Genomic DNA, 12277 nt, shown 5'->3' on the forward strand with positions numbered 1-12277 from the left:
TTTCCTGTGGTAATGCATCATTGTGGCACATCGTGTTAAAATTTCCGTTAAAATTTCCTATCTATGATTTATTCATCAGAATGAAGCCTTATACAGACTTCTTCTTGTGGCTGTTTTGATGTGAATCTATAGGATGAAACCACAATAAAGGAAATCGGAATTACAAATGCAACTTCAGCAAAAGTTTTGAAAAACTGGAAAAAAATCTCCATGTGACGTGATAAGAAGTTGGTGATATACTCTGAAAGCAGAACATTTCATTAAAATAAAAAAAAAAAAATGTGATCTCATGTTGTAACTCCAACATCTGTAGCTTTCAGACAAGTGAAACCCAAATAGGTAAAACTTAATTCTCTTTTTGTCTCTATTTTCAGATGTGCTTGTCCAGAAATTATCGTAAGTCCCCAGCTACATGTTTTAAACTTCTATTTTAAACAGAAGTAAATTATAGAAAAACAAAATGTAGGAAAAACAAAACATTAGGGACAAAAACAAAAGTGCACTAAAACAGTTTAATTAATTTAACAGCATTCCATGTATTCCATTCAACAAATATTTTTTTTTTCTATCTGAAAAGCACAAATTATTTTAACAGTCCATGTCGATAAACACTTTCATTAAATGGGTGTGCTGTCCTGATAGTGTAAATCTGCACTAGGTCTATAAAAGGGGTCCATTAGGAACGAAATGCTTCTTGTTACTGGTCTCTATACACAAGTTCAATATCATGCTTCAATGCAAACAAAAATAAACAGCATATCCCTTAGTTTCAAGTAAGATTTTCTTAGTTGATCATTCAGTTACAGTACAATGTTTATGAAACAGGGTGAAAAAAGTATACAATCTTTTTTTGTTATATTCATTCATATGCTTTACAAAAATAATTATCTTTGAACTGTTATTCAAAATATCCAGTGTTTTGCATAATTGTTTGATTGGATCAAGTCTTCTGGTTTTCATTACTATAGGCCTGTAAGAAAACAAAAGAGAAAAACATCACTTTCCTGGAAACTTGAATGAGCCACATTCAGTCACCATTAGTAATAAGAAACTGAGGTAATTATCATAAAAGAGGTATTTAATATTTAAACAAAAAAATGTGAGGTGGAAAACGAGGCAGTTCGGAGGAGATTCCAGTCTCCAGATTTTACAATATGAAAGAGTTCTGGGACTGCACAGAGCTTTACATTTGGTTGATGTGGCAATCTTCTGGTGTCTCTGATAGCCAAGCAGCAACAGCAGCAGCAGCAAAACAGCAGCAGCCAGCTCTCTGATCTCTCTCCAGACTGGCACACTCACACTGGGAACTGTGGGCACCTCTGAAGCCACAAGAAGGGGAGCCACAGACAACCTCAAACCAGACAGACTTTCTCCTTCTCCCAAATGTTGATGCTGGGAGTCGACGCTGTCTGTCGCGTGTAAACTCAGAACCAAAGTGACTTAATGGAACTGAGCATCATCATTCCCGGCTCCACACACAGGCGGCCTCGGCCAATCGGGTTCGAGAGTTCCTGTGTCCTCCATTTAGCCTGTGACGGTATTCCACTGGGCCATAAATGAAGGTGGAGGATGGCAAGTCAACCATCGGCAGTTATTTGGATAACACGTGGCCCTACAAATGAGGTCATGTAAAGACGCAGATGCTCTTATTTTAAGACGGTAGCTTGTATTAAGCACTGGTTGTCTTTTTGTAGCTCAAATTACACACTTTTAGATGCGAGTGACTCTTCAGATTTTAGGCTGTAGTTCCTCAAACAACAACAAAGATTCTTACCTGAAAACACGGATCTTTTGTTGGTATCCCGTGAACTACCTATGGGGAAAAAAATATAAAAAATACACATCAGAGTCACCAGAGTCCATTTATTCTTAGGAATATCTGAAAGTGTTGAGAAAAAAAATGTGTTGCTCTTCTGAGAGAAATACGAGAAAAGTTATATCATCTCTAAAGAAAGAATTAAATTAAATGTGGAGTCATCACCATTTCGCTATAGAAGTTTTAGTTTATGCTTAAAATTGCCAGGAACCATCATGCTATACTGGGGTCAAATAAAGATTTTATCAAATTACAGTGAATTCAAACAGTGAATTCAAAAGACCTGCAGAGGTCATCTCCTTCCTGGTGGATTTTTAACATCACGACATGGCGTCAGTGAAAGGGGGGCTAAAAAAATAGAAAATTTAAATTGGCAGAAGCATACACATCTGTAATTTGTTGCCAAGAATTTAGGCTCAACAAATATGCAATTAGGGTATCCAGAGCAGAGATTGTGTGTGTTTCTCAAGGACTTTAATGACGTTTAACCTCATGCAACAACCACTGCTACCTCTCCAGCAAACCTGTTTCTGATAATAAGCAAATGAAGTAACGCAAACCACTTGTGAATGCAATAAATAATGAAGACTATGCAGGATCTCAAGAGGCCAATAAAAACGAACAAAAAACAATGTTTTCACTGTGCGTGTCATCTAAGAGATTTTTACGGATGTGCGGGAAATAGCACTTTTCACACACAGCTAGTGAGAAAAAAAAAACGAGCAACCATCATGTGTAATGTGGGATATGTGATCAAAACGTGGACGTTTGTAGAATAACAGGAAATAACTTTGGATTTTCCGCAACTATGGAGGTCTCGATTTGGACACGTCAGCAGGGATTCTTTGTGAAAGGTTTAAATGCACTAATCAAGTGAAGTGATATTTCACTGAGAAAATAGCATAAAGAAAAAATATTTTCATCTCTTTCTAAAGTAAACCAATAAAAAGTTGTTTCATTTGTCTAATATATTACTGAATATTTGGAATATTCAAAATATCCAAATACTGAATGTAATATTCAGTATTTGGAAGTAATTCCAAACACAGCAGAAGACCTGATTTTTATGTTACTTTGTTCCTTAGCATTATTTTTAAAAGCCATCATGTTTTTGCAGCTTTTGAATTGCAGAAACAACTCAAAAGCTGTTTTAGAGTTCAAAAGCTCAACAGCTTTAAACTCAAAGCTTAAATCCCATACAGCTTTTATCTCGTACAGTTTTATGCATCACATGAAACTATGAAATATCCTCCTGTGTCCTAGTTGTGGATCTTATTTTTTATATGATCTAGTATATTTTATTTTAAAGAGGGAAGGAAACGCCAGTCACAGATTGCCATATCAATCGTCTGACCTTATAATATTGGCATGAAAAGAAAATGCAACACAGAAGCTATGCAGATCTGTTATCAGCTGATGGACAGAAAAGGGTTGCCTTGTCTGATGCTGCCCTAAAGGATATGCAATGAGTCACACAGAAGAAATGACCAGCATAGCAGCATCAGAATGAAACACTTTCCTCAACAATATCAACTGCCTTTTGTCTTTTCATTGTCATCACCTTAAAAGATTACAAGAAAGTCTGACCAACTAACAGTTGGGAGCAATGAATCCAACTCTGAAAACCGAACATAAAGCTTTCAGCTTTGGGTGTCATAACCCATCGAAGCATAAAACTTACTCTGGAAAACACTAAAGAATCTGATTAAAGGGCTGAATGTGTCCTCTGAAGACGATTTTCTTGTTTCTCCCTGACTAATAACATCCTTCTCATGCGCTCACACAAAGACATACAAACCAGATTTGAGCAAACTGTCCTACGGGGCTTCTCTCACGCCATAAGGTGCTTTGTCACGACTTGTGGCTGCTGGGTTTCTCCCTCTGACTTTCTGAGCCACATCTAATTCAATGTGTGCTTAATATCCTTTCTCAATATGCCACTATCACTGCCAAGGGCTCAGAGCAGGCCCCCAGGGGCTATTAGGAAAACCTATCCATTTATTGTGCAAGATTCGCATTTGGCAAAACAACCACCCTCCAGAGAAATTTGTCAGGGAGGTTATATTTCCATGTGACAACCATTTGCCTGCTTGATCTTTCTTTTGGCTAGAATTCTTGTGTCATAACGTCAGTGAAAGCTGTCCTTGCAATCCCACATGCAGTTAATTTTCAGTTTGAGTAACTGATCTTTGTTTACTGTAAAAACATAGCTACACTTAATTCAAGGACAATTCTATTTCATGCATACATCATTATCTGGACTCATTCATTAACAAACCAAAGTCATGAGACAATGTAAATGTGGAGATGATGGTTTGGCAGATGGCTTGAAAAAGCCAAGCATCGATGCAGAACACTGGTCCAGGACAAGAGGTGCTGACAAGCATGTTAGCTGACTGTAAAGGTTGGTTTTGAAATTTACACTGGTTAAAAATTTCCTCTTGAGAAAAAAGGAAATACGGAATGAATTAAATTGCAAATGTGAAAAAGATAAATGTTTTGACTAACCCCAAGTACTGTGTAAATTTCTAAGAAAGATTTTCCACTCTAGAGCTGGGATACAGCATCTCACAAAAGTACTTTTTCAAACTTTGTCACATTACAACCACAAACTGCTTTGTATTTTGTTGAGATTTTGTGCAACAAATACAAAGACTAGTGTGAACTTGTATTTGGGAAGGAATATGTTTTGCATTACAGCATACGAGGTACTAGTAATGCAGCATCCATTGACATTCAGAACATGTTGATTCTAAGCCTTCTAATAATGTAAAACAGAAATAAAATGAACAAAAAAAAACTAAGATGATATGTTGGCAAAATCAACAAAATAGCATGTTGTAGCATTTACCATGACAGAACAAGTTATCTGCACTGGCTCTTGGCCAAATATAGATGAGAATTTGCCATGGACCTAAAAATACACCTGAGCTAGGGTCTCTTTTTTTCAATGTGGGGTAGGATGATATCTTGGCTGTGCTACTTAACCATGCGTTTCTTTCAGTCTTTCATCTTATTGGCTAAAACCAATGACAAAAGCTTGTAAACAGCCAATAAAGCCCAGTATGTTAATCAGCTGGGAGTTTCCCTCACACCAAGAAACAGTTCAGATAAACAAGCTTAATTTAAACCCAAAGCTTACCTTTTTAAAACCTTCTAAGCTGCAATTTAAACATGAGCGCTTTCTTCATGACTTCGACTGGTATATTTACCGGAAAAACAACAATTACAACTTTCTTGGAAAATGATGTTTTTATCTCTTGCCTTCAGCATGAACCTGGAAATTTAAGAGTTAATTCCATGTTTATATCCTCTAGAAGATAGAAGTACAAACGATACTTAAGTTTAACACTTTAATATGAATTAAAGTAGTTTTTCCAACATCTGTAGAAAAGGGAGTTTCCTGATATGTACGTAGGTATTGTTGTTGAAACGCAAAGAAAGTCATCTTTACATAAATTAAAATACTAATAGTCCAACAATGATTTTTCTCCATTTTGGCTTTTTTCTACATTTCCTGGTTTTACTGTGACATGTCACAAATGGCATCATAAAGACCGCAGGAGAAAGACGAAACTAAACACGTGGAGACATTTAAATTAGAATTAGGTTATGAAGCAATATCTCAAGCTTTGAAGATCTCGAAGGGCACTGTTCAATCCATCATCTGAGTATGGAAAGAGTTTAGCACATCTGCAAAACCTACCAAGACATGACCGTCCTCCTAAGCTGACAGGCTTATTATCCAGAGAGGCAGCCAAGAGGCTGATGGTAAATCTGGAGAAGCTGGAGAGATCCACGGCTTAGGTGGGATAACTTGTCGAAGGGTCAGCACAGGAACTATATCTGGTTGCAATACAATGGAGCTCCAGATATTTGTTGTTCAGTATCTTGAGTATTTTTCTGTAGAGCATAACTCCAAAACTCCAAAATTTGAAACTAAAAATGAGAAAAATGTCAAGGGGTGGAAATACTTTAGCAAGGCATTGTAGGCTCAGAGTATTTGATGGCATAATTAACATAGTTACAATATCTTTAGCTTGTGTGAGTGTCATATGTAATTGTTTAGCAATTAAGAAGAAGACCCATCTGGCTTCAAAGTCATTAAGGCATTTGCTTTAAATCCCTTCTTGGGCAGGTGTTGCACTGTCAGGCTCAGCACTAAGGCTCTAAAACTTTCCTCTCCATGTGTTTTTTGTTTGCTCAAATAAATCTGTTCTCTTCCAGAAATAAGCTCTGGAGCAAGACCTTAAATAATGATGAAATATATCATTTTTCATTGAGAAAGGGTCCAGGCAGTAAATTCTTACCCATATCTCAAAGGATCAGAGATGTTTAGCTAAACATTAACCAGCGCTAAAACAAGCACAAACCTGACAGCTCTGGTTGGATCACAGAGAAGTACTTAGTTTCCCTCTGTTGAGGCCCTGGCTATTGGACCATAAGACCTCATGCATCTGTATGATTTACGAACCTGAACGTCGGAGGAGCGTTCAGACCTCAGTCGAAGCTAATGGATTTGGGTTTGTTGTGCTGCAGCCAGAGCTTTACTATGAACGATTTACAATGTTCAACAACAATCATTCAGGTGGATGATACAGACGTACCACCAATGAGGCCAAAACAGGAAATTTCACATGAAAACCTTCCATCCCTTGTTAGAATCCCCAGCAGTGAAATATGAAAATATTCTGCTCATGTTCCAGCTAAAAATTTACAATGGTTAATTTTGTTTTGCTACTTTAATGCAGTGGCAATTTATTGGGGTAAAGTGACATGGTGAAATAAACCTCACATTTCAAGACACAAAATAAAAAGGAAGGTAAAATCATTATGGGAGCAGATTTGTGAGCTATAGAGTCACAAGGGAGACACAAAAACTGAGCAAACTTATGAATAACTGCTTCCTTTTGGTGCAGAAACCTTGATCATCATACAAGCACCTGAATGAAAAGAGGTGAACAAAAAAAAGAAAGAACGAAAGAAGGTAGGCGACTCACTTTTATCCTGTTCAGGAGGCTCCATGATGTCACTGTCTGTGTCACTGGGAACATGCCAGGGCTGTCTGATGGCCTGAAGCTGCTGGTAAAACTCATCCTAAAATAAAAAATAAAAAAAAAGAGAGAATTGATGCAAGACAGAAATATGGATGCTAGGAGAGAGACTGTTATTAACCAAAGTATCTCAGTTTGTCAGGCCACATGTTACAAGCCATAATTAAGGTCAGACAAATGTATGGCTAAAGTAGTTATTAAAATGTAAATGTAAGGCCTGAAACATCGTTTCAGAAACAGCTGAGGTTAAGTAGAAAATGTAAAGACAAGCTAAAGTGAAGACTGCAATGCTACAGTGATGTAGAACAAACCAACACAAAAAAGCATGTATTTTTCTGTTTTCTGAGCAAATACAAAAGGGTAGGGTTAATCAATAATCAATAAGAAACAGACTGTGCAAAGATTTTATTCGAGGAGGAACCCCAATGTGAAAAGCACAAGGTAGTCTACAGAACATTAAAAACTATAAGAAAAAGCCCAAATATTCAGCTTTTGAAACCAACAGCAGTTCAGGAAAATAAAAACAACCAAACACAGTGGTGGAGATTTCTGATGCTTCTTTGTGTATCCAGAACCTGAAGGACTTAAGGAAAATACAAAATCTGTCTGTGCTGCTGCTGTCAACACAAAACCTGAACCCTAATGTTTCTATGATGCCGCAAGTCACAGTACACTTCTCTCACGTTTTTATAAGCCAGTACAATACAAGCAAACACTTTTGTATCAGGTAAGCCTCGCTAGTACTTGATTGATTCCCTTTTCTGGTTCAGAATTGTTGTAATTCCATGTTGTATAATCTAACAAGATACCGATATCGGTAGCATAGAAACCAGGTCTTATGGTATGAGGCATCATCCTGCTGGAAATAACCATCCAAAGATGGATGCAGTGTGGTTGTAAAGGGACAAAATGATACCATAAGCAGCCAAAACAATGGTGAATGACAGGATGGATTATTGTGGTCATGTTTTCACTGACAAATTCTGACCCTATTATTTGAATGTTGCAGCTGAAAGCGACACCAGTCGGACAGGGAAGGGTATTTACAATCTTTTAAGGTCATTCTCTGCAGGTGTGGCTTTAATCGGTTCTGCCACAGTAAGTCCCGGCCAGATTTGTCTCCATTTGCAGAGCCTGTGCCAACTTTTGAATCAATGACTTTTATTTTCAGCCCTGCAAGATGCACATCTCTCAATAGAATGAGAAGCGAGAAAATGTGCAGCTCTTGAGGAATTAACCCTAAAAGTACATATTCAGATTCGAAATCATTTTTATGCAACAAAGAGCTTTGTTTCAAATAGTAAGTGACAAGGGCATCGCTAAATAGAAACAAAAAAAAATAAGTGTTATAAAAAATTGCATTGTTTTATTATTTTTTTTTAACTGACATATCAAAATATACTTTTTAAAATATCCACCCATTAATTATACCCACTTTTTCTGGGAGGGATAATATCTATCTCCAGCGATCATTAGGCGAGTGGCAACACAGGTCACCACTTCATCATAGGGCAACACAGAGACACACAGGACAAACAACCAGACACACACACACACACACACACACACACACACACACACACACACACACACACACACACACACACACACACACACACACACATGCACACACGCACGCACGTGCAAACCTAAGGGAAATTTAGAAAAGCCAATTATCTGAAAGTAAAGTTTTTAGATAGTTGTATTAAACCAGAGTAACAAATTATTCCAGATGTTTGTTTTAAAAAAAATTGTCAAATTCATTTATTTAAGGAGGAAAAATGCTTTGCACTAATAATAACTTAAGAAAGAAAATCTGAGTGCTTTTCATTCCTATTGTATAGGGTTTCAGCCTCTTCTCAGTTTCTAACCAGGCCTTCATTTAAAGGATTTAGTCTTACACGTGAACAGGTGGCCCCAATAAAAACAGACTGGGCACCCTGGAATAATGTTTTGGATAATGTCACCAAGTGTCAACTAGCGTAACTGTCAAACTGCATACAAAGGGACTGTAAAACCCCTACCCGTCATTAGGAAAGCCTTCAAGAAAGGGCTCGTATTTAACAGGCCTCCTGTTAAGTAGATCATGAAAGGAAAATAAGAAAGAAATCCCTCCGAAAACACCTCTTTAATGCCAGGCTCATTTTTCCACAATGAAATGACATCCTACTGTACAGACCTCCACGGCTCTGCATGAAACCCCACACGAAGAGTGTGCACGTTTTTGCCTTGTGCACGCTCTCAGTCATAATCCGTCTCTGTAAATTCTCCCAAGCTTCTCACTCTTGGTGTGCCATAGTTTTGAAGTTGAAAATATTTTTAAGCCATGACCAATAGCTGCATCCTGTGTAATAAACAGCATGTGTAAAATTTATCTTTTTTTTTTTTTTACACAGATGTATACAAACTGATTTTCAGTTTAAACACTGATTTTATTGGCTGTCTAGAGAAGATGTGCTTTCCTTCAGTATCTATGGTCCACACATGGATCTGGTCATGACAGACAGACACAAGAATTGCTAAAGAGGCAGAAGTAAACAGCTAGACCGCCTCTGTCTAAAGGTTAAGAAAATATACAAAAACTAAGTGCAAAAATAACAATTTGTGGTCCTTGTGTTTGTGGACATTTTGTTTGCCTAGCCTATACTTTCTGGAGTCTTGTGATGATTATTTCCAGGAAATTCCTGTGGAAACCCAGGGATTATTCTGTCTGTCAAACAAGAATTTACATTTATAATGTTTTGTGCAAGTGTTTAATTTTTTTTTTCTGTTTCTCCACATTTTGTCACGTTACAAACAGGAACTTCAATATATTTTACTGGGATTACCTTTTGACTTTTTCTGTGCATTTGTGTTTATCCCTCTTTAACTCTCACAACCCATTTAAAATAATCTACTTCAACTAATTTCTAGACCACTGAATTTAATTTGCAAGCTAAATTAAGATTTTCTAATGAACTACATGAACCATGAAGACTGCAGAAAAAAGTTTAAGGACTGAAGGTGTGGATTAGCTTTAAATCAGAATTAGGATACAAATCAATTTTTCTCAAGCTTTGAATATTTTACAGAGAGCTGTTGAATTATCTGATCAGAAAATGGAAGTAAAGGACAACTGTACAACATATCAACAAATAACTCCTTCAGTGAAACAAGGAGCTGGCAACATTACCATGTGGGGGTACTTTCCTTCAACAGACACAAAAAACTGGTTAAGTTCCCACAAAATAATGGGGCAGAGGTTCAACTTTCAGTAGGACAATGTGTCTGAGATGTTCTCTATCTGAGCTTCCTGAGTTTGACGCGTTTGTAAAGAAGAAAAGGCAAAACCTGTTTCTAGATGAGGAATGTTAGTAGACACACTATGAAAATGTACGTAAAGAAAAAAGTTACTTCTACAAAGTACTGACTGAACACAAATGCGCAACAATTTATACACTTGTGAAAAAAAACATGCATTTTCTCACAATTCATAATTATGTGTTGCTTTGAGATTTTCTATAGTATAAAACCACAGCAGTGGTTTTACAAGTAAAAACATGATGTACAGGCAGTGAGATTCCTTTGGCATTTGTTTCCAGTATATAAACAATTAACTTTTCAATGTTTATAAAAGAGAGGACAACATACAGCTTAACACAATTACCTGTTTCTTGGAGATTTGTATAAAAAGATATGAATAAACATTGATGTCAGTGTGCTTCAAAATCAAAATGTTCATCTGCTGTTGTCTTACCTCAGACAGATACGCCCGAAGGCTGGCACCAAGGCTGTCTGTGGTACTTAGTCCCGGAGGGGTAAGCAGTGGTCGAGGAAGTGGCGGCTGACTTGTAGGTGTCACAGGTCGGCTCCTTGACCTCCGGAATGTTACTTCTTTATGAGTGCCGGGGTTAAAGGAGGAGCGCGTCAATAAGCTGTTCGGGGTCAGGGGTCTGCTGGGTGTTCTGGGGGTTTGAGTTCTGCTACCAGGGTTGCTGGGGGTTCTGCCCATTGACATGGATTGGGAGGTGGGCTTGGGGCTCAGCAAGGGGAGGCCGATACCACAGGACTTGCCTGAGAGGCCACTGGCTGGAGACTGAGGCCTGGAGATGAGGCTGGTGAGAGGAAGAGTGTCTGGTAGTGTTCGGTGCCGTAGTGGGGTGTGGAGTAGACTTCCATGTGGATTGTTGGTGCTCCGACTGGTCATCTTTCCTACTTCTGCCAGTTTGGCCAGGTCTTTCTCAACCTCTGAAAAATAAAAGGAGTCTCAATTTCAAGGTTCTTATTTAAACGTAATGAAGATATGTATATATTTCAAATAGTGATCAAAAGAAAATATATAAAAAAACAAGATAATAGAAAAAAATAACTAAATGTTTTATGTTGAAGATTAAAAAAAAGCATTTTAAAGCATAAGCACCACAAACCTGACCTTTAATGTCATTTAACTGCATTTTTCTAAACACCCTCAAAATACCTTTGAGTAACTTTCTTATTAGCTATATTACCTTTTGCACATGCAGCGTACTGAAACCTCAAAATCCCAATGTTTTTATGTTCAACATCCTTTAGAGCTTGATCCGAGTGTCAATATGTCAGAGAGCAACTCAATTCATTAGAGTTTCACACACATTTTTAAAATAATTTATTATTAATTTAGAAATATTTAATCATAAATCTGAAAAACAAAAAACATAAAATCATTCCATGAAATGGTTGTAGGTCTGCAATCTTAAATGTGGAAACAGACAATTGATTACTTGGATTCTTGAAACTCGCTAAAGTGCAAAGAATGCAGAAAAATAAACAAATTCCCTTTTCTCATTGACTTTCAGTTCAGCTTGGCAATACACTTCCAGTCCAACTCTGGTTGGCTGATGAGAACCTAATGATTGGTCTCTGAGATGCGGATGAATAGAATTAGATGGAGGTTTGCCTGAATGAGAACAAGGACTGATTTACTGCATATTTCTTTGTTTTTCTCTTCTGTGTAGATTTTGCGACAATTAATGTTTTTCTTTCATCAGCCACTTAACACTCAAGCAATACTTTTTTCCCAATTGCATTACTAATTTCTCACTCCAATGAAGAAAAATTGAAGATTGGTTTTCTAGTTTGTGTTTCTTTCACTTCTAATAGGCAGTTCTTGGAGACTAAGTCAGAAGATTAACTTAATTCCTGATAGACATTAGAGCTCAGTGGTTTATTTGAGTAGTTTTTTATTTGAAGTGGAACAATTTTAATGATTACAAATTTATCTTAATACACAAAACCTCCTTCTTTCTACTAATGTGTATTTATGAATTTGCTTAAAAGATCAAATCATTTAAAACAGATTTATTCACATCATTTAATTTAAAGTAGATATCAGTCCTTTATGAAACAATATCTTGGCTTATGTTATCCACCTATTCATGACAAGCTGGAT

The 12277-nt window shown here is 37.0% G+C and overlaps 1 protein-coding gene across 1 annotated transcript in view; it reads right to left on the reverse strand.

Moving 5' to 3' along the window:
• Window positions 1–529: 529 nt before the first annotated feature.
• Window positions 530–12277, reverse strand: part of cunh8orf34 (chromosome unknown C8orf34 homolog) — a 71393-nt gene continuing 59645 nt past the window's right edge. Inside the window, exons 12-15 of the mRNA XM_055037188.1 lie at window positions 10607–11097; window positions 6817–6913; window positions 1775–1813; window positions 530–970 (exon numbers count right to left, since the gene is read on the reverse strand). Of these exons, the coding sequence (XP_054893163.1) occupies window positions 963–970; window positions 1775–1813; window positions 6817–6913; window positions 10607–11097 (635 nt within the window). The 3' untranslated portion in view covers window positions 530–962. The remainder of the gene's footprint in view (window positions 971–1774; window positions 1814–6816; window positions 6914–10606; window positions 11098–12277) is intronic.

Source organism: Poeciliopsis prolifica, unplaced genomic scaffold (assembly GCF_027474105.1).
Source record: "Poeciliopsis prolifica strain line A6 unplaced genomic scaffold, Auburn_PproV2 SCAFFOLD012, whole genome shotgun sequence".
NCBI classification, from domain to species: Eukaryota; Metazoa; Chordata; class Actinopteri; order Cyprinodontiformes; family Poeciliidae; genus Poeciliopsis; species Poeciliopsis prolifica.